The sequence below is a fragment of the Bombina bombina genome, chromosome 5 (assembly GCF_027579735.1).
Source record: "Bombina bombina isolate aBomBom1 chromosome 5, aBomBom1.pri, whole genome shotgun sequence".
In the NCBI taxonomy this organism is placed as follows: domain Eukaryota; kingdom Metazoa; phylum Chordata; class Amphibia; order Anura; family Bombinatoridae; genus Bombina; species Bombina bombina.
Window position 1 is genome coordinate 846,811,340 of NC_069503.1, and position 23,898 is coordinate 846,835,237.

The 23,898-nt window shown below is 35.4% G+C and overlaps 1 protein-coding gene across 1 annotated transcript in view; it reads left to right on the forward strand.

The window, feature by feature from the left end:
* LAMA3 (laminin subunit alpha 3) overlaps positions 1-23,898 on the forward strand; it is a 573,745-nt gene that overhangs the window by 537,587 nt on the left and 12,260 nt on the right. The window contains exons 68-72 of the mRNA XM_053714980.1: positions 7,238-7,368; positions 19,615-19,749; positions 19,954-20,107; positions 22,099-22,265; positions 22,716-22,905. Coding sequence (XP_053570955.1) covers positions 7,238-7,368; positions 19,615-19,749; positions 19,954-20,107; positions 22,099-22,265; positions 22,716-22,905 — 777 coding nt within the window. The remainder of the gene's footprint in view (positions 1-7,237; positions 7,369-19,614; positions 19,750-19,953; positions 20,108-22,098; positions 22,266-22,715; positions 22,906-23,898) is intronic.

Here is a 23,898-nt window from a genome sequence, read left to right on the forward strand (position 1 = left end):
CCATTTTTTACCAAACCTATCCATTGTATATTCTTTTTTAACCATATGTTGGCACACTTTGCAGTGTCCACATGCGACTGAGCCTTTGTGTATAGGATCCCTTTTAGCATTCCTATCGTAATGACTGGTTACTAACTTGTCATTAAGGTTGCTAGCTCTCCTATAAGTCACCAGTGGTCTATCTGTTAACAATGGTTTCAATAATGTATCCTGGGTCAGAACATGCCAGTGTGTTTTCAGAATGTTGGTGATCTTATCACTCTGGGGTGAGTATGTTGTTATGAACCTGATAGGGTTATTACTTTCTCTTGATCTTGGAGTGAGTAACTCCTTTCTATCTTTCAGCAATGCATTATTATATGCCTTGGCTAGTATCTTTCTTGAATAGCCTCGTTCTAGTAGTCTTTGTCTCAGATCCCTAGCTGATTCTTTATACTTCTCAATAGTGCTGCAGTTTCGTCTTAGGCGAATGTATTCCCCCATTGGTAACCCTCTAATAGTATTGGGGTGGTGGTAGCTGCTTGCATGTAGGATATTGTTGGTAGATGTAGGTTTCCTATATGCATTTGTTGCAATGGAGTTATCGACCTTCTCAATATAGAGGTCTAAAAATTCAACCTTAGACTTTTCTACAGTAGATGTGAGATATAATCCAAAGGGATTATTGTTGAGACTGCTGATGAATTCAGACAAAAGGTGTTCAGGTCCATCCCATACAAAGAATATATCATCTATATACCTGGACCAGTGGGATACATGTTGGGTAAGATGTTTAAGATCCTCGTGGAAAACCACGGTTTCCTCCCACCAGCCCAGGTATATATTCGCGTATGTAGGGGCACACGACGTGCCCATGGCCGTGCCACATACTTGCAAGAAGAACTTGTCGTCAAAAACAAAAAAGTTATGTGTCAAAACAAATTCCAACAAATTGAGCAGAAACTCTTTCACCTCTTGACTTATATTGGTGTTTTTGGATAAGTAATAAGAAATCGCTCTACATCCCCACTGGGTCTTAATGCTTGTGTAGAGCGATTCTACATCACAAGTAACCAATAACGACGAATTCATATCAAGCTTCAGATCATTCACTTTATTTAATAGGTGCATGGTGTCCCTGGTATAAGATGGAAGAGATTCCACAATATATCTCAGCCTTGCATCTATATATTTACTTGCCTTCTCGGTCAAAGATCCAATCCCAGAGACTATAGGTCTCCCGGGTGGTTTTGACATGTTTTTATGGACCTTAGGCAATAAATAAAGTGTGGCTATTTTGGGTGATTTTACTTCAAGAAAGTTATACTCCTTTTGGTCAATTATGCCATTAGTGAAAGCTGATTTAATTAGTTTGTTGTAACTGTTCAAAAACATATCCATAGGGTTACACAATAGTGGTTTGTAATTTATTGGATTGTTTAATTGGCGAAATGCCTCTTCACGATACATATTGTCAGGCCAGATAACTATGTTCCCACCCTTATCACTACATTTAATCTGAATATTCTTCATTTCAGATAATTGTTTCAACGCTACATTCTCTTCCTTACTCAGATTATAGTTAGATGTTCCAATATGACCTTGGATATCGAGGACATCCTGGCACACTAAGTTTAGGAAAGTTAATGCATTGAATGATGTGTTGTTAGGGGGAACAAATTTCGATTTTACTTTTAAGATCTGGCGCCAACTATTGTTATCTTCAGTTTCAACATTACTAATAGATTCCTCTAGTAGAGAAATTAGATCACTGATGGCCGCCTGATCAGAGGCATTTAGCTGGTCCTGATCAGGATTGCTGAAATATTTTTTCAAAAGGATTTTACGAATGAATAAATGTATATCTTTAATCGCCTCAAACTTATTGAATTGTGGTGTGGGTATGAATGATAGGCCTTTTTTCAGGACAGATATTTGGTCAGGTGTCAGAATTATATTGGAGAGATTAATAATGTTTAACTCAGTGGTGTTTACTTCTTGTGATGTAGGGATTTCTGTGTGAATCTCACTTGTCGCCTGGTTCTGGGTTTTGCTTTTGCGCCCCCTTCTGGTTCTCCGCCTAAAGGGATGTTAGCGTTATTGACTTTATGAGGCTGAATTCTATTTTTATTTTTAAGTATAGTTTTTGGTATAGACTCCCCATCAGATGCATCCGCATCAGTACTGTCTCCTTCTCTGTCTGAGGTGTCTATATCTGAATTAGCACTCATATTTTTTCCCCATGCGTATACCATATACGCATGGGGAAAAAATATGAGTGCTAATTCAGATATAGACACCTCAGACAGAGAAGGAGACAGTACTGATGCGGATGCATCTGATGGGGAGTCTATACCAAAAACTATACTTAAAAATAAAAATAGAATTCAGCCTCATAAAGTCAATAACGCTAACATCCCTTTAGGCGGAGAACCAGAAGGGGGCGCAAAAGCAAAACCCAGAACCAGGCGACAAGTGAGATTCACACAGAAATCCCTACATCACAAGAAGTAAACACCACTGAGTTAAACATTATTAATCTCTCCAATATAATTCTGACACCTGACCAAATATCTGTCCTGAAAAAAGGCCTATCATTCATACCCACACCACAATTCAATAAGTTTGAGGCGATTAAAGATATACATTTATTCATTCGTAAAATCCTTTTGAAAAAATATTTCAGCAATCCTGATCAGGACCAGCTAAATGCCTCTGATCAGGCGGCCATCAGTGATCTAATTTCTCTACTAGAGGAATCTATTAGTAATGTTGAAACTGAAGATAACAATAGTTGGCGCCAGATCTTAAAAGTAAAATCGAAATTTGTTCCCCCTAACAACACATCATTCAATGCATTAACTTTCCTAAACTTAGTGTGCCAGGATGTCCTCGATATCCAAGGTCATATTGGAACATCTAACTATAATCTGAGTAAGGAAGAGAATGTAGCGTTGAAACAATTATCTGAAATGAAGAATATTCAGATTAAATGTAGTGATAAGGGTGGGAACATAGTTATCTGGCCTGACAATATGTATCGTGAAGAGGCATTTCGCCAATTAAACAATCCAATAAATTACAAACCACTATTGTGTAACCCTATGGATATGTTTTTGAACAGTTACAACAAACTAATTAAATCAGCTTTCACTAATGGCATAATTGACCAAAAGGAGTATAACTTTCTTGAAGTAAAATCACCCAAAATAGCCACACTTTATTTATTGCCTAAGGTCCATAAAAACATGTCAAAACCACCCGGGAGACCTATAGTCTCTGGGATTGGATCTTTGACCGAGAAGGCAAGTAAATATATAGATGCAAGGCTGAGATATATTGTGGAATCTCTTCCATCTTATACCAGGGACACCATGCACCTATTAAATAAAGTGAATGATCTGAAGCTTGATATGAATTCGTCGTTATTGGTTACTTGTGATGTAGAATCGCTCTACACAAGCATTAAGACCCAGTGGGGATGTAGAGCGATTTCTTATTACTTATCCAAAAACACCAATATAAGTCAAGAGGTGAAAGAGTTTCTGCTCAATTTGTTGGAATTTGTTTTGACACATAACTTTTTTGTTTTTGACGACAAGTTCTTCTTGCAAGTATGTGGCACGGCCATGGGCACGTCGTGTGCCCCTACATACGCGAATATATACCTGGGCTGGTGGGAGGAAACCGTGGTTTTCCACGAGGATCTTAAACATCTTACCCAACATGTATCCCACTGGTCCAGGTATATAGATGATATATTCTTTGTATGGGATGGACCTGAACACCTTTTGTCTGAATTCATCAGCAGTCTCAACAATAATCCCTTTGGATTATATCTCACATCTACTGTAGAAAAGTCTAAGGTTGAATTTTTAGACCTCTATATTGAGAAGGTCGATAACTCCATTGCAACAAATGCATATAGGAAACCTACATCTACCAACAATATCCTACATGCAAGCAGCTACCACCACCCCAATACTATTAGAGGGTTACCAATGGGGGAATACATTCGCCTAAGACGAAACTGCAGCACTATTGAGAAGTATAAAGAATCAGCTAGGGATCTGAGACAAAGACTACTAGAACGAGGCTATTCAAGAAAGATACTAGCCAAGGCATATAATAATGCATTGCTGAAAGATAGAAAGGAGTTACTCACTCCAAGATCAAGAGAAAGTAATAACCCTATCAGGTTCATAACAACATACTCACCCCAGAGTGATAAGATCACCAACATTCTGAAAACACACTGGCATGTTCTGACCCAGGATACATTATTGAAACCATTGTTAACAGATAGACCACTGGTGACTTATAGGAGAGCTAGCAACCTTAATGACAAGTTAGTAACCAGTCATTACGATAGGAATGCTAAAAGGGATCCTATACACAAAGGCTCAGTCGCATGTGGACACTGCAAAGTGTGCCAACATATGGTTAAAAAAGAATATACAATGGATAGGTTTGGTAAAAAATGGGCAATAAAAGAACATATTAATTGTCAAAGCACTAATGTGATTTATTGCATATCCTGCAGCTGTGATTTACTCTACGTTGGCATGACCACACGATGCCTGGGCACACGTATGACTGAACATCTTAGCAATATCAGGACAGCCCAGAAAGATATAGAAAAGAAGAAACAAATCACTAGTGTAGCCAAACATTTCCTAATGTCTCATAAGGGTAACACCAATGCAATGAAATGTTGGGGGCTTGAAAAACTCAAACCTGGGATAAGAGGTGGGGACACCGAGCAAAGATTGTTAAAAATGGAAACCAAATGGATTTTCAATCTGAACTCGGTTATACCCAATGGTATGAATGAATTTAACAATTATTGGGTGTATATCTAAATAATTGGTGAGCATTGAAACATAATCCATGAACTGAATTAACATATATAGCCCACCGTGTACCCGTGATTTGACATCAGGGAGATTGATCACTGCCTTAGGTAGATAGGTAGATAATTATTCCCTGATGTTGTATTTAATGGCAAAAAGTGGTGGAAAGTCCTGTTCTGTAAATTGAAAATATGTACAAGTTTGGATTTGGAATCATTACTACGTACACAAACATAATGAGGACATAACTATATACCACTAAACCAGCACCTTATAGTACCATAAAAAGCACCTTATAGTTATTTTGTGCTCCATAATAATCTAATTGTATATTTACTATAGCGTGTGTAAGTCTTCTAACAATTATTCCATACGATATTTGTACTTACTACGTTTACAGTATTTGAGCATAAATATATGTTATCACATCAGTGTAGAATCCTTTATGTTTCTAATAGCTTACATTATACTATTCAATTCAAAGTGCAGGCATTTCATAGATAAGCTCAATACCACTCGATATTCCTCCAATCACAACACTACTTTCGATAGGCGTGTGCCGAAAAACAAGCTGATTGGTTGTTGTGGAGGCGGAGGTCCCGGAAGTGTACCGGATTGGTAGAGAGCAATTGTTCTATGAATATTTAAGTCCTGCACTCCGAAGCCTCTGCTTACTCATTTTTCTAAAGAAAGTGTAACATTGAGAAAGGCGATATTAGAGCCGAAACGCGTTTGTTCCGCACTTTTGACTATAGGTCGACCACTCACTCCAGCCACCTGAAGCCGATGTATCCAGTTCTCGGCCAGGGAACAGAAGAGTGTTTGGCGGCCATATTTTAATTTTAGTTTAATACATGGTTGTGGGTAAATTAAAGGTTCCTAGGGATTTTTATCCCAGATTTTAAACATAAATAATAAAGTATGTATTTTATTATATTCTTTTGACCGATATGAGTGAGAGTGAGTGCTATAGTAACCCCTTAGCTGCCTAATTCCTTTTAGTCCTACACAAAAAGTGAACTCATCTTCAAGCAGATATCACCTTTTCATTATCTTATAGTCAGTCTTTAGCTGTTCTTTTAGTTGGGAGACGACTTTACCTTAGAGAAAAGGGGTTATTGCCTTATTGGTCCCACAGAGAATGTTCCTTTAGTAGATTGTGGTACTTTTAATGGACTAACAAAATAAAGTTTTTTTTAATCCATAAGCGTTCAAGAACTGACGTCTCTTCTACATCTAAAGAATAGACCTGTGAGGTCTTGAAAGCTTCTGAAATAATAAAACCTTGATTTTGTTGGTCCATTAAAAGGTATCAAAATCTACTAAAGGAACATAGTACTTTAGAGAAATCTAATGCATATTTTTTTTAATTAGCCCTCAGAGCTGCCCACTGGTATCCATGTCAAGTCTGTCAAGTGTTTAAACAGTTTAAACAGGCTTTACATGCTAACTAAAGTGTCTGATCTTATATCACCTCTGTTTAAGAATGGAAATTATCAAATTCTAATTTTTGAGGCTTTTAAGGGGACATTGTACACTAGATTTTTTTTTGCATAAATATTTTGTAGATTATCCACTTATATAGCCCATCTGGTTGTGCTTTTGTAACAATGTACAGTTTTGCTTATTTTTTTAAGAACATTGTGCTGATTTTCAGATTCCTAATCAAGCCCCACAGTGTAAGATGTATACACGCGTTTACAGACTGCTGCTGGCTTCTGTTTGTTATCTGTCTTTTCATCTGCAGGGAGGGCGGAGGGGGAGTGTCTGCTCTTCTTGTTTAACCAACCCCTTTCAGTGGGTGCCCTAGACTAAACTCATTAACAGTGCTAAACTGGAGCTTCTAAGTAAAGTTTTAAAAGGTTTTATACTGGATTTTTAGATCAGTATCTGTTCATATTCTTCTTCATAGTAGTGTTACATGCAGTTATATGAACATTGGTGTATACTGTCCCTTTAAGCACTGGAGTTGGATACCCACTGTTTTATACTCTGTGAACTGCTTATTATATGTATCAAAAATAATCAACCAGTAGCGCTTAAGGCTTTTTATTGCATATTTGTACTAATGGTAGATTTGCCTTGGGTAAATAAATCAATGATTAAATTATGCCTTGAGAGAATTTAGATTAATTGAGAAAAAACATACAATATAGATTATAGCGAAATTGATTCCTTCATGATCTCATTATAACCAGCATTGTTATTATCATTTGTTCCTAGAGCACCAACTGATTCCTCAGCGCTATACACTCTTGGTAGTTTTTAAACTGTTGTTTTTGGTTGTTTCTTGTGTTATGTTAATTGAGCACATTTTACCTCAGTAGCCAATGCTGAGTGACACAAAATGTAGGGTAAGATGGGTTAATACATTCCACTCAGTATGTTTTTTTCTTTATAAACAGTCTGATGATATACAGATTTCTCTAGAAGAAGGAAATGTGTTAGTAAAAACACGCAACAGCAGGCTGAGATCTCAGGACAAGTACACGGATGGAAAGCTGCACTATGTGTCTGTGATAAGAAAGGATGACAAGTAAGTATAAGGCCTGATAAGCAAACAATAATAAGCAAATAATATGCCAAAGAGCAATTCCTTTTTGATGAAAGATGAGAAATGCAAAGTGTAACAGCCGTCATTTATATTATATTGCTATACCTGCTTCAGTAACATTGCCAAACTAGTCCATTGATGCAACTCATGGATGTGCTGCAAAAAGTCTCTATTTTTACAGCAGATTATGAGGACTGTAATGTAAAATGTACTGAAATGTGTCAATGCAGTACATTTTATTTCATAGTAATCCAGGATCATTCCTATTATAGTGCGATTTTATGACTGGCTGCGGATCTGAGGGAGTATTAGGCGTGCTACAGCATTCCATTGGTTATTCTAATACACCTTCAGCTGCCTGAATGGGCCCTACAGTCCCCTATACACATGCTTATTGCTCTGTCATGCTCTTTTTCTACCTACCCAATTTTACCTCCATCTTAGATGCTCTGCTAAAGGGAAAGAAAGATGTGCAACCTATTAGAAATAGAAAAGGGAAGCAAGAATGAATTAGGAAGAGCAGGAATGAGTAGAAAAATATCATTATCCCTCATTATGACCAAAGACATTTTCCCCTCACTTAAATAGATTAATCTGGCCATATGACAAGAGATTTTTCAGTTCTATGCACACATGAGGATCATGCGAAAAAGTTTCCAATTTGCTTCTATTATCAAATTTACTTTATTCTCATGGCATCCTTTTTTGAAGAGAATAATTAGGTAAGTATAGCACACATGTCTGAAACTCTGTGGCAGTTATGTTTCAAGAATGCCTTTAAGCCCTAGGCAGCAGCAGTGTTTGAACAATATGTAACATTGTTTAACTCATTCTTACGCTATTGCTGCCATATAGTGCGCCAGATACGTATAAGGTCCTGAGTCTACCTACCTGCTTTTCAGCAAAGGATAACAAGAGAACATTATATTCAAATGCTAAAAGAACCTGTTTGAGTTTTATGTCTCTTTAACTGTGCTATAGTTTCACGTATTTTTATAAAGATGCATGTTGATTGGAGTAGCTGTGTTGGTCCAGTAATTTAGCAATTTACCAAAATAATAAGAATATTGCAGTAAGTAGTGTTAGATTTACAACGAATTTTAAAAAAGACACTCTTTCAAGCGGTTCCTCTTAGGTTCTTAGGTCTATAGCATATTGCTTCAGACATTAGGAAGATAAGGCTCAAAAACTTCTATAAAATATCGAAATAAAATGTGGATTTCATTTTACAAATAATTTCTAAACTAATTTGACTTTTTCTCAAAATTTATAGGTAAAATGATTTTTGGGCACAATTGCATTCTTTCATATGATTTCATGTTAAGCAACAAAACGTATATGTAATAATACAAACATTTAAAAGCGTTTCTTGTAAAAATACAAACTATTATAGTTTTTCTGTTTCATTTGGTACTACAAACTTTTATACATTGTCATGAAAATATAAAATTTTTGTTTTTCACGTAATATGCTACAATATTTTTTTCTTTTGCTGTAGCTTATACTTCCATTTGTATAAAGTATTAGTCATGTGATTGTTCTATTTCTTTTTAAGTAATTATGCATGAAATTACACATATAGCTTGACCCTCACGGGCATGTATGATGATAAAATATGCAGATTTTTTTTAACCCTCCTGTCTACCTATTTCTCTGCACTTGGCTATATTGTGTTACTTAATTTTAGAGCCTGCTGTAGTCAGATTAAATCTATTTAACAGTAATTTTTCACATGTATTGTTAAATAATATCCATTATCCACATTTTCTGGTATAGTTTTATTGTATCTGTTTTCATTAGTTATATAAATGGTGACATATTTTCTGGAAAGTAAATTTGTAGGTGAATATTATATGTATTTCAATGATTCTATGCAATACAATACGTCAAAAGTTCTAAACTTTTTCTAATTTGTAAAAGAAAAATTGGAAAGAGTTCCAAAGAAAGTGAAGCCTTGATAGCACTCTGTGCCCAGACTTACTTGAGGCTGGAAATTTTTAAATATAACTTTTATTTAACTAAAAAATTAAAAAATGGGAAATAACATTAAAATATATAAGGTCACATTGCTTTGGTCCACGCTGAGGGTTATCTCTTAATTGTTGTATAAATGGCCTTTTATTTTTATGTATACAAGAGATTAACACTAACAACTGATTATTGTATTGCACAAATGCTCATGTTCCACAGTTATTTAGTTCAAACCCAATCACACGAATCACTGATATTTCACTAAATATAATGTGAGTAGTTATTATTTAGGTGTGACTGGATATAAATATCCGTGTTTGTGTTGTTTAATTATATATAAAATCCCTTTACTTGTGAGGTAGCTGGATACAAAATAGAATTTACCATAGAGTTTTAATGTGAATTATTGAGACAATAGTATGTTTGTACCGATATACTAGATTGCTGTATTGCAGTTAGTAGTATATATGAATTATGAAGGCACTATATAGGGATATACGGGAATTTATAGTTATAGATTACACTGTTTTATTTTATAGGTTATAATTTGTAATTTTGTGTATATAACTGAGTTATAACTCTATTGTGAGCTAAACTATGTGAACTGGTTCTCGTTGATGTCACTTATGTAAGATCACTGGTATTACTAATATTCTCTTGAGCAATACTGCTATATACTGTGTATTAATGCCACAGAGTATTAAAAGTGACTATCCGTTAACAGTATTAACTATTCTTTCCCTTATTTCAAAATAGTAATTCTGAGGATTTATGTTAAATTAAAGTGCTTTTGTTGCTGCTCTAGCGATTTATAGTGGTTCACTAGTATCACTGAGTTACTACTTCCAAATATTTATGAAATGGTAACAATTGTTCACATATTTATTAAACACATATAATACTTGTAACTTTGTTTGCTGTTTGTATCGCTTTCCCACAATTGTACGCAATAGTAGCAGTGTAGTTAATTTGTGCTTTTACTGAATACAGCGTTACTGTGTATCATTCATATAATTATTTCTCATAGATATTGATTGTGTGCTGGATCATCACTATGTGTGCACTGCACATATCTTAAGCGATGTTGCCTGAATAGCTTGCCAGCACTAAATGTAACATTACACACAGTCTAATTTGCAGCTGTGGTATTAGGTCTGAGTATGATTGAATCTATAACATATTCTCAGTGGTATTCAATGCTCAGTAGTTACCTCAGTTTTTCCGACTTTAATAATGTTAAATAACTAATTTACAATTTGCTCTTAAAGGGCCATAATACCCAAAAGTTTAAACACTTGAAAGTGATACAGTATAGCTGTAAAAAGCTGACTAGAAAATATCACCTGAACATCTCTATGTAAAAAAGAAAGCTATTTTACCTCAAAAGTTCCTCAGTAGCCACAACCCATTTTAAAGGACTTCTAAGCAGCATATCAGTATGTCTGTCCTGGGACAGCGGAAGGAGCGAGCTTACGTGCACTCTCATCTTATTTCCCAATTCAGTATAAGGAAGTTTACAATGAAATCTCATGAGAGTTAAGTCAAATCTCATGAGATCACAGTAAAAGAGTTCATGACCTCAGCACTGCTGATGCTGATTGACTGCTGTTCATTGCTTCATATTTTTTTTTACCTGCAGCTGAGTATAACTTTTTACACAGAACTTACTCTGCTGAGCTGAGGAGATTGTGAGGTAAAATATCTTCCTTTTTTTACATAGAGATGCTCAGGTGATATTTTCCTGTCAGCTTTTTACAGTTATACTGCATCAGTTTCAAGTGATTTAGCATATGAGTTTTATGTCCCTTTAACAGTTAAAATTTGAACACATTGGACCCCATTGATGCGTTTCACCAGTTAAAGCTTTAAAAACTTCTATAAAATATCTAAATACAATTTGGATTTCATTTTACAAATCATTTCTAAACTAATTTTACTTTTTCTCAAAAATTTTTTTTTTTTTTTTTTTTTTTTTTAAAGTTTTATTGTACATAAAATAAAAATTACAAACATGTCAGGGCATTCCCGACATCATGAAAACAAAATAAACAATTCGCCATACAAGGCAATCATCACATTTTTGTTGCAAATATAATTCTCATGCTTCAATTTTGCATACATAATTACCGTTATATACAATCAACAAAGAAAAAAGAGGGCGAAAGGAGAGAGAAAAAAAAAAAAACAAAAAAAAAAAAAAACACCCCACAACTGGAAAAGAGAGGGGAGGGACCCCCCAGAGCTAATTCAAGTTGGGAAATTCCTCTCTAGCAATCGCATTGAGCAATGTTACTGAGTCCCTAAAAGGGTATATTAACCGCTTCTGTTCTGTTTCCGGGAAAGCCTGTATAAATCTCTTCCACTTATCAAGGAAGCGCTTTATCTGCGTTTCCGAATTAACTGTCGTATCAAACTGCTCCACTATTAGTTGTCCCTTAATTTTGTTAATACATTCTGTTAAACTGGGGGCTTTCATGGACTTCCAATATTTCAGGATTAATGATCTTCCTATTAATATTACTGTATTCACAAATTTAAAATTAATCTGTTGTCTGGGAGTTTGGTACATAAAGATTATATCCTCTTTTTCTAATTTGATCTTTTTCTCGTTAATTCTATTCAACCAGAAATTCAACCTACTCCAGAAATTTTTAATCTTTGGGCAGGACCACAGACAATGGGTCAAATCCGCTAGAGGGAAGCTACATCTAGTACATTTATTTTCGCTATTTTTATCCCATTTAGCTTTTACGGCAGGTGTAATATATACCTTATTTATCACTTTCATATGCGACTCTCTCCAGCCTATTGCTAGTGTTGCTTTGTCTACTAAATTGAAACTTTTTTGCAGTCTCATGACTGGCTGTCGCCAGCTTGCTGCTAAAGCCCCTATTCTTGTTGTTTCTTGAGATTTTTTAATTATCTTATACCAAAAGGAAATGGAGTAGTTTCCTTGACTATACATATTCACTACCATATTCATCTTTTCGCCTAAACCCTCTCGTATAGATTCTTTGTTAAAAGTTTCTAGGAAATGCCGTATTTGCAGATACGCGTAAAATTCATTATTTGGGATTCCAAACTCACTTCTTAGATCCTGGAACGTTCTACAAGTTTTAGTGTCCCTGTCTTGCAATTGTTGTATGAAAGTTAGACCCTTCCTCTTCCATCTATGAAAGACTTTTGACTCAATTGCTGGTATAAAATTAGGGTTCCCCACTATAGTCAAATATTTTGAGTATTCCGGGCTAGCTCGTAGCAATTTCAGTAACTTATGCCATGCGATAATTATATTCTTAACAGTGGATAATTTTTTAACTTTGTCTGGTAACTTCCCTTTGTAATGTAGTAAAGCTTTTAGGCCATATGGGGCCACTAAGAATTCTTCTATGTCATTTGTGGCAACATAATTTGCCTCTGTTAGCCATTCTAAAGCGAATTTGCCTATACATAATAGATTATATAGCTCTATGTCTGGAAAAGATAAACCACCCCCTGTTTTAAATAGTGACAAATGATGTAATGCAATCGCTTTACGTTTGTTGCCCCATAAAAATTTTGACACATCCCGCCTAAATGATGTTAGGTCTTTACGATTAATAAATATGGGCAAATTTTGTAGTAGGTACAGGATTTTAGGAAATAGGACCATTTTAATTAAGTTTATTTTACCCGACAGAGTCAGTGGGAAATTGGCCCATCTGGCCATATCCTTAGACAATTTTGCCCAGATTTGAGGGTAGTTTAATGCATACCAATTTTCAGGGTCTCTAGATAATACAATGCCTAGATATTTTAATTTACCATTTGCATTTTTAAATGGCGCATTCTTATAGCTATCTCCTTTTTCTTTTAACCAGAAAATCTCTGATTTGTTGATATTTACTTTATAGCCTGCAAACTTACCGAATTCATCTAGAATTTGAATTAACAGAGGAATATTTTTTTGAGTATCTCTTAAGAAGACCAGTAAATCATCAGCGTATAATAACAGCGTGGTTCTTCTCTTCCCTAGCCAAATCCCATCTATTTCCTTTCTCAGAAGTATCGCTAGAGGTTCAATCGCTAAGTTGAATAAATAAGGGGATAACGGACACCCTTGTCGGGTTCCTTTCTGTAAAGTAAAGTTTTGTGTTATATTTCCATTTATCAAGATATTTGCCTGAGGCTCTTTATATATCAATTGTATCAATCTGAGGAAAGAGCCTGTGATTCCAAAATTACTAATTGTTGTGAATAGATGATCCCATGTAATCATATCGAAAGCTTTTTCAGCATCTATAGATGTAATAGCCATATCTGTTTGGCTCCCCATTCCCTTTTTTTTCGTCTGGTTCCAGTAGTAATCTATTATCAATTGCACTTTCCTCAGATTGGTTGTGGAAGTCCTATTGGGCATAAAGCCGACTTGATCTTTATGTATTAGTGGTGCCATCATTTTTTTTAATCTTTGGGCAATTATACTCATAAGCAGTTTATAGTCGTTATTTAACAGTGAGATGGGTCTATAAGAACCCATCTCTTCGGGGTTCTTACCTTTTTTCAAGACTAATGAAATTGTTGAAGTTGTAAAAAATTTAGACTGCATATTGTTATTGATATATATTTTATTGAAAAGGCCTTCTAACGTAGGGATTATTTCTTCCTGCAAAATTTTATATAGTTCTATCGGGATCTGATCTGGCCCGGGGGCCTTGTTACTCGCTGTTTTATTTATTGCTATTCTTATTTCTTCTTGTGATATAGGTCTATTTAGCACATCTAGGTCTTGTTTATCTAACTTTGGTAATCTGATTTTGTCCCAGAACTTTGTTTTAGCTTCCAAATTAATCTTATCCTTTGTATATAGCTTTTGATAGAATTCATATACATACTCGTTTATTTCTTTAATATTGGTCAATCTCTCTGCTCCCTTTCTAATCGTCTCTATAGCCCGTTTCTTCTTCTTAGCTTTTACTAGATTTGCCAAAAATTTACCAGCCCTACCACTATGTCTATAAAAAAACGCCCTTGTCCTAATATCTTCTTGTCTTGATTTTTGCATAAGAAAAGTGTCTCTTCCTGTTTTGGCCCTTATATATTTATCCCAGCGTGTCCCTGATCTATCACTTAGAAACGCATTATAGCAATTGCGTACTTGCCCTGCTAGCTGTAACTCTTTCTGTTGTGCTATCCGCTTATTTTTAACTAAGTACGCCTTGATTTCCCCTCTAATGAATGCTTTACAGGCCTCCCAAAAAATTTCGTAATTATTTTCATATTCCTTATTGTAGTAAAAATATTCCTGCCATTTTCTTTTTAACCAGCCCTTAAATTGAACATTTGTGCTTAAGTATGTAGGAAAAAAAAACTTTCCTGGGTCTCTTTTAGCCCCCTTGAATTTAAAGTTTAAAACGACAATCGCATGGTCTGATATTACTACTTCTTTGATATCTGTTAATATTTCTGTACCTAATAAATTTTCCGAAATCAAGAAAGCATCTATCCTGGACATAGTTTTATGGCTGTGTGATATACAAGAGAAACATTTTACATCTGGGTTCTGGATTCTCCAGATATCTTTAAGTCTTAAATTCTTACATAAATTCTTAAGTATTTTGGTTTCTGCTCGGCTATTACTATTCCTAGAGGGTTTCAACCTATCCAATGTTGGATACATCACCATGTTTAGATCGCCTCCCAGTATTATGTTCTGTGTACCATATTTCATTAGTTTGACTTGAATCTTATTCCAGAAAGTTTTGTCTAGGCTATTCGGGCCATAGATATTGCATAGGATCAGAGGTCTATTATATGCTATAATATGTAAGATTGCAAACCTTCCTTCTGAATCTAATTCCTTCTCCATAATTTTGTACTCTAATTTTTTATTTAATATAATTGCTACACCTCTTTTTCTTGTCGTGCAAGGCGTTGCAATCACCTCCTCTACCCATCCTACTTTAAGTTTATCTAGTTCCTGTTGTTTTAGGTGTGTCTCTTGAAGCATAATTATGTCTGCATTGTTTTTTTTACATTGTTTCAGAATATTTTTCCGTTTCCATAAAGAGGAAATCCCTCCCACATTCCATGATATTACCTTTACTTGTTCAGCCATCAAATAATAATCAAATATACTTGTTCAGCCATCAAATAGTCAAATAGTCTAGTGTACCCAATCGCGTATTGCTAGAGAGGAGCAGAACAAAGAAAGGAGAGAAGAGAAAAAAAAAAAAAAAAAAAAGGGGGGGGGGAAATAGAGAGGGGGGTCCATAGGTAAGAGCAAGGAAGAAACAGGAGAGAGAAAAAAAAAAAAAAAAAAAAAAAAAAACAACATAAAACACAATAAACAAGAAACCATACATAATATAAAAACCCGGTACAGAGAAAACCTTCTCCGTATCGCCCCAAAGTGCTGAGAACACCTTTGCTCAGCTAAAACTGTAAACATAACTTCTCTTGGAGGTTCTAACCTATTAGCCATGACATCAACATTATTATCCTCGCCATCTTTATTCTTATTTAGAACCTGGTTAGTATCCTTTTAAGGGTACTTTCTGCTGTGCTCTGTTACTGAGAAATCTGTCTAGAGTATAGGAAATCTTTCGCTTCTTCGTAACTATTCAATAGAACGTTTCCTTGTTCGTTAAAAATTTTGATTTTGGCTGGATATATAATTGAGGCTTTCAGGCCTAATTTAATTAAGCTTGTACAAATAGGTACCATTTCCTTACGTTTTTTTGACGTTTCTACTGAAAAATCTTGGAAAAGCAAAATGTTATACTCTCCTATCTTTACTGGGAATTTTTTCCTATATTGACTCATAATCATGGCTTTATCTTGAAAGTTCAAGTACTTGACAATAACTGGTCTAATCTTAACCCTACCGTCCGTGTAAGTTCTGGCGCTACCTACTCTGTGCGCTCTTTCAACCTGTATCCCTTGTGGGGGGATTTGCATACCTAATCCTAGGGGTAGCTGTATTGCCGTAAAGTGTATTAAGTCCTGAAATTCCTCTGTCTCTGGGAGTCCTATAATTCTGACATTACTTCGTCTAGCTCGGTCCTCTAATTCCTCGACCTTGTTTTGGAGCATATGTATTTGGCTAGATTGTTCCGCTAATTTAGCTTCATGTTTAACATTCGTGTCTTCTAGGTCAGATATTCTAATTTCTGCTTCTTGTAACCTCTCTGAAAACTGTTTAACTTCTGCCCTAAACTCTGAAATGTCCCTCTTTACCTGATCAAATTGGGGCAACATAATATCTGATAGTTGCTTTACTAAATCCTGGGACTCCATTATCTGCATATTTGATGTTTCTAACAAGCTTCTATTCTCTGTATCTAAGCTGTTTCTTTTTGGCGTTTTTTTTTCTTTCCCTTTTGGTGGCATTGCCAGTGATTTATTTTTAATGGTGACAAATCTTTCCATATGTGTGTGTATGGGTATTTTAAACTAAGCAGGGCCTGGTGGTGGCCTAAACAATCCACGTGGGTGGACAGACAGAGGGTGGAAAAAAAGGGGAAAAAGGACAAAGGGAGGGAAGTGGTTGGAATGTGAAGGGTAAATTCTAAAGGTGTATTAACACTCTATTCGTATGAAGTGTGACTGACTGTGGTAATGCCTAATTCTGCATCAAGAAACAATTGTCTGTATTTTTAGAAACAATCATTTATCTATGGATATCGATATATTTCTTTTTCCTTATATACCCAGTGTCTGACAAGTTTACAAGCAGGTCTTTATAAACTATTATTAAGTGTATTCTTTCAACGGTTTTATCTGACCACAGTTAGACATTTAACTTTCTTAACATTTTCTTAACTTATTGCATTTATATAGCATTAAAATCTTAGCCTATTACAATACTATGAGAACCTAGCGCTTCATGTCTTGCCACAAAAAAAGAAAAAAATTGGGTATAACTTAATTTATAGCTCTTAAAGTGCTCTGAGTAGATCAATTCTTTACAAATAGTTCTTATAATTAGTTTTCAACAGTCTCTATAAAGAGCCTTTCTGGTAATAGGCGCAGCAAGCTGCAGGTGTTTCTCTTTATTTATAACTGCCTCTTTTCTTTTCTTTTTTCTTTCCTTTCCTTCTTTTCCTCTTTTTCTCTTTTCCTTTTTTTTCTTTCTTTTTTTTTTTTTGCTATAGGCTCCTGCCTGGACAGATAATAAAACCTTGGACTGGTAGCATTCAACAGCTCTTATAGTCTTATATAGCCCCTCTTTCACTAGATCAGTAACAAAGTCTTAGACTGGCAGTATTCAATAACGTTCATAAGCCTATATGTCTCCTCTTCCACTCGCCAGTTATTTTTGATTTATAACCGCCTGAGTATAGGCCAAGATCAACGTAGCCCTTATCCATTAACCCAGGGAAACACCGGATAAAAAATAGAGAGATTATATTCCTCACTTTCCTGCTCCGCCAGGGCTTCACCCACCTTGCGGTACCTGGCTGGCGACAGCTATAGTGACCAACTTTTCTTACTCCCAGCGCTACTGCTGCAGCACTGCTTCACTTAAGCAATAAGCACCTTGATACCATATGCAAACAATACGACTGTTAAATCTCTCCTAGTCGCCTTAAATTGTATATGTTACTCTTCGTGGGGGGGACACTGCTTGTATCAATATGTTGTTACATGTAGGGGGGGCTTATTACGCTGATTGTCCATACATAGACAGGCCTTGACTTATTTGGGACCTCCAACCTTGACCAATGTTCCAACAATTCGTTTCCTATTCCCCAGTACGCATTATCACAATTGCATATCTGACCTTGACCTTGTCTTGTCTCCCTTATTCTTCGTTCCCCCCACACCGGGTCTTCCAGATAATAAACAGTAAAAGTACCTTACTTTGGAATTGCTTGTTGGCTCTCCGGTTTTGTAGGCATACTTATCTCTTTGCCACTTATAGTCGTCTCTCCACTCAGGAGCACTGTTCCTCCAAGAGGTGACCCGGGTCGTGGGTCGGCTGTTGCGCCTGTTAAGTGGCGGCCGTTTTGCTCACCCTCCGTCGGGATCCAAGCTTCCCGCTCTTATTGCGGGTACCAGGCAGCTCGCCTAAAGGTCCGGCTTGTCGAGTCGAATCCTCGGAGCACTCGGGGCTTGTTACGCGCTCACTCCCAACCAGAGCGCTACCACACGCAGCGTCCGTGCAGCTCCGCCCCTTCCGGCCGTCAATCGAGAAAATAGTCTCACTTTTTCTCAAAATTTATAGGTAAAATGTTTTTTGAGCACAATTACATTCTTTCATATGATTTAATGTTAAGCAACAAAACGTATGTGTAATAATACAAATATTTAAAAGTTTTTCTTGTAACAATACAAACTATTATAGTTTTTCTGTTTCATTTGGTATTACAAACTTTTATACATTGTCATGAAAATATAAATTTTTTGCATGTTTTTCACGTAATATGCTACAATATTTTTTTTCTATTGATGTAGCAATGTTCCATGTGTATAAAGTATTAGTCATGTGATTGTTCTATTTCTTTTTAAGTAATTATGCATGAAATTACACATATAGCTTGACCCTCACGGGCATGTATGATGATAAAATATGCAGATTTTTTTTAACACTACTGTCTACCTATTTCTCTGCACTTGGCTATATTGTGCTACTTTCTTTAGAGCCTGCTGTAGACAGATTAAATCTATTTAACAGTAATTTTTCACATGTATTGTTAAATAATATCCATTACCACTTTTTCTAGTATAGTTTTATTGTATCTGTTTTCATTAGGTATAAAAATGGTGACATATTTTCTGGAAAGTAAATTTTTGGGTGAATATTAAATGTATTTCAATGATTCTATTTTCAATTTGTAACTAGAAGATTACATGCATGTCTGAAACCCCTAAGCATTATATCTCATTTAGAAGGCTTTGCATAGCTGCACCTGGTAGCCAAGTTTATATCATACAAAGTTTAAGAAAACATGTAGTGGGTTATGTAATTGTATAGGTGCATTGCTTGAACATTCAAGAAGGAAGTATTCCAAGTTAAAACAAAATAAATAAAAAATTACCTGTCTATGAGCAATCTTTCTATTTCAAATGCTTTCCCATAATTCTAGAAATTACCTGGGTCACTTGGACTTTGTGTGATATAAATTTGACTGCCACATACAGCTACTCAGAAGCTACACTTAGCATTTTGTTATGAATTTGTGACTTAAAAATAGTCATTTGTAATAGGAAAACTATGAATGCGTATAGGCAACAAAATGTCTGACCAAATAAACTGTCACCTTTTTCTTTCAGATTTAGTCTCTTAGTCGATGATAAAGAAGTGTCAGAGAATGTTGGATCTCCACTTCCATCTGGAAATTCTGCTGGTAACATATATTTTGGTGGAAACGATTTTGAAGGTTGTGTCTCCAATGTTTTCATACAGAGGTATGTAGCATAACTTTCAGTTTTATCTTTTTAGGAAAACATCAGTTACAAATGGCTCTGCCCATAGCTAAAACTTTACACTTTTTTTCAATATTTAAACAACTGAAATTTTTTTAAAAAAGCATCTGAGTATTATTTTTAGGCTAATCTTTGTTTCTGTCTCTATCTATTATGATGCTTTACTTTTATTGTGTTTTTTTATAGGGCATCACAAAGTCCTTCTGTACAGGACCTATTTGATAATATTAAAAAAGAAAAAGTTTCAATTGGAACTTGCACCATAGAGGATGATCCGTTGCCATTAATATTAAATGACTATAGAAGTGCTTACAGCTTCAGATTGCAAGACAGTGACATGGTAATTATTATTCGGCTCTTTGTTCTCTTTGTTCATTTTCAACACTATGTCTTCAAAGGGAGGGATGGGAAGCTACACTATGGCAAAAAGGGGAATTGGAAGGAGGGGCCCTAAGTAACGATTGTGGGAAAAAATAATAACAATTAATAATTAAATTAAAAAATGTATCAATTGGGTATTGGCAGACAGCTGCCAGTACCTGAGATGGCTACCACTAGTTGGAGGAAGGAGGATTAAAGTGCAATTTGGGGGGGGGATCAGGGAGGTGGAAGGGTTGAAGAGAGATCACTACACTGTAGAAAAAAACAATAAACAACTATAAACTGTATACTGGCAGACTGTCTGCCAGTACCTAAGATGGTGTTGACCAGTAGGGGGGGGGGGGAGGTGAGGGAGGGAAGAGAGCTGTTTGGGAGGGATCAGGGAGTGGGAGGTGGGAGGGTAATCTATACTGCATCAAAAAATTACCTTGCAAGCAAACTCACCAATTTACTGCTAGGAAGGTGCACACCTGCAATTAGTGGCATTCTAATTGCCAAAAAACAATGGAAAAAACATGCATGTCTGCTATTTCTGAGCAAAGGCGGTCCCACGGAAGCTTTTACAACCATTTGTCATTTGACTGCAGTAGTTATATGTAAATCATTTTGGTGTAAAAACGTTAAAGGGACAGTTTACTCCAGAATTTGTATTGCTTAAAAAGATAGATAATCCCTTTATTACCTATTCCCCAGTTTTGCATAACCAACACGGTTATATTATTATACTTTTTACCTCTGTGATTCCCTTGTATCTAATCCTCTGCAGACTGCCCCCTTATTTCAGTTCTTTTGACAGACTTGCATTTTAGCCAATCAGTGCCCTTTCATAAGTAACAATATTATCTATATGAACTAACACCCTCTAGCTGTGGAAAACTTTCAAATGCATTGAGATAAAAGGCAGCCTTCAAGTGCTTAGAAATAAGCATATGAGCCTACCTAGGTTTAGCTTTCAACTAAGAATACAAGTAAACAAAGCAAATTTGATGATAAAAGTGAATTGGAAAGTTGTTTAAAATTGCATGCCCTATCTGAATCATATATATATATATATATATATATATATATATATATATATATATATATATATATATACGATGGAGGAAGGCACTCACTGGTCTTTTCATCCAAAAAACTTTATTTAGCGTGACGTTTCGGGGACACACTCCCCTTCCTCAGACGGTGTGTCCCCGAAACGTCACGCTAAATAAAGTTCCTTTATTTAGCGTGACGTTTCGGGGACACACTCCCCTTCCTCAGACAGTGTGTCCCCGTAACGTCACACTAAATAAAGTTTTTTTGATGAAAAGACCAGTGAGTGCCTTCCTCCATCGTCTACATTTACCTGCTCTCTATCTATATATATATATATATATATATATATATATATATATATATATATATATATATATATATAAATGAAAAAAACAAAAGCTCTATTTCTGTTTAAACGTAGTTCTAAAAAAATCTCTGTTACTTTTGGCAAGTTTTTCCTTCAAATTCCCGGTAGCGAAGGGGATAAAATGTCATGTTCTATCCAAGCTATTTAAATTGAATTTTGACTTTACTGTCCCTTTAATGAGTTAAGGATGGGTTATTGAACAATAATTTTCTCATACCTATTCTCTTCTATATTAAGGATATGCTAAACGTTCTGTCATTCAGTATCCACTAAGCGTGTGACAAGATCATCAAGAAACATCCAACTCTATTGGAATGGATGAAAATACAAGTTATAATCCTAAATGTATAGCTAATTAAAATGTATGCAAATCCTAGGATCCCAGATTCAGTTGAGTCCATTATTGCCCATGGGAATATGCCTCACACCTAGCCAACCTCACAGAGTTTAAATAGTTTCCTTAATTAGGCAAGATGCAAGATTTGTAAAATAATCACACAAGAAAAAAAAACTGTTTCAATTAATTGAACTAAATTTACCTCCCACAGAGTTTTATGGAAGAGCTAAATAGTTTATTTGACAATAAAGATCTACAAGACAGACACAACTGCAGAGCTTTCTCAAATCTCACTGCCACAGAGGGATCTTATCAGTTTGGTGACTCTCCAGCAAGTCACTTGGTTTACACACTGAGTAAGCAGCTTTTGAAAGACAGGTAAAATGATACTTTATTTTTGTAAAGTAGTAGTAATATTTTGTCTTTTGATTGATTTTGTCTATTATAAATCCCTACAGTTGCGAGACCACACGATAACTAAACAGACTACCTTGAAATGAATAATAATACTTTGCCAAACGTGGTTGGGAAAATACTATTTGTCTCTTGTGTATGAATGAATTCTTTATATTAATCGTGTATAACTCCACACAAAAAGTATTTCAATCATTTACAGTTATTTCTGAAGCATATCCTGTTCTGCACAAAGTACCTTTTCTGGCTAGACCTTGACTTCTTCATAACTTAGTTTATTTTCATTCAGAACAGAAATGACACTTTTCTCTAACAAGAATGTGTGTGAACACAATCATTAGAAAAACTTATAGAATTTGTAGACACAATAACTTTCAATGCATTGTGTTGAACTGTCAATGTTGTTTGCTCAAGGTCACATTTCTCACTGGATGTGCGCACAGCTGAATCTGAAGGCTTGATATTCTTGATGCGAGATAAACAAGAGACCAGTCACCTAGCGCTTCATATTTCGAAGGGCCGTTTTGTCTTTTCACTGGGTTCCAGAGGGAACAAACTAAAAATAAGAAGCCGAGACAAATACAATGATGGAAAATGGCATACAGTAAGTACAGTAATTATTTTATGGAAGAATTCAAATGTTATATTAAGGATGCAGAACTATCAGGATTATCAGGTGACCTTGGGTTCTGTAATATATCCTGCAGGTTTTTCTCAGCCTTAACATGTTAACATATTTCTGTTCATCAAACCCTATTTATAAATACAAACTATTGTTACTTTTAGTAAGATAGTATGTAACATACAAAATGCACGAGGTGAGAATATTAAAAAGAAAATGTACCTTTTACCTGGGTGCTATAATATATTTGTCCAGCGGGTGTCCCCACTAAGACGCAATAAGGCTGTTTTGCTTAGGCCATTTATTTTAACCCAGCATGCACTGCCAGTTGCTGATTGTCAGTGAGAAAGTTTGAAGATTTACTGTACATGCCCTATCTGCATCTGTATCTTTTGTCACAGCTTTGTATAGGCTGGCATGTAATGTGCACTTAAAGGGATGTTAAATAGTAAATACATGCTAGACATAATGATATATTCAAAGCAAAGATTTGTCTTAGAATAATATGAAAATGACAATTATTTTAGCTGTTTAAAATGTAAGTGCAAAGGTTTAGTTTCTATAAAGTACTTTAGTCTCTATAAAGTAATACGCGCCGCCATTCAGCAATGAACATTGATTAAAAAAACCCAAAATAAACTAACCACTGTAATACTTTTTGAAATATTCTCTTTTAGATAGATGGAGGATGTTTGAATGTCCTTTTAATTGAATCATACATTTAGATTAGTGCTCCAGTTATTCACTTTGACAACCAGCAACCATAAGTGCACATTGCTTTAGAATAAACGTCATGTCCCTACCATATAGCAATAGAAAACATAGTGCCATGTAAGCAAAAACAGATTATTATATAGATTTTAGACACATATCGATTTTTAATATTTTGTCCCTTTAAATTTAAAGATTAAAGATACATTCTTCTTATGCAAGAACAGCCAGGAAATATGTTTGACTATTTATGCCCTGTAAATA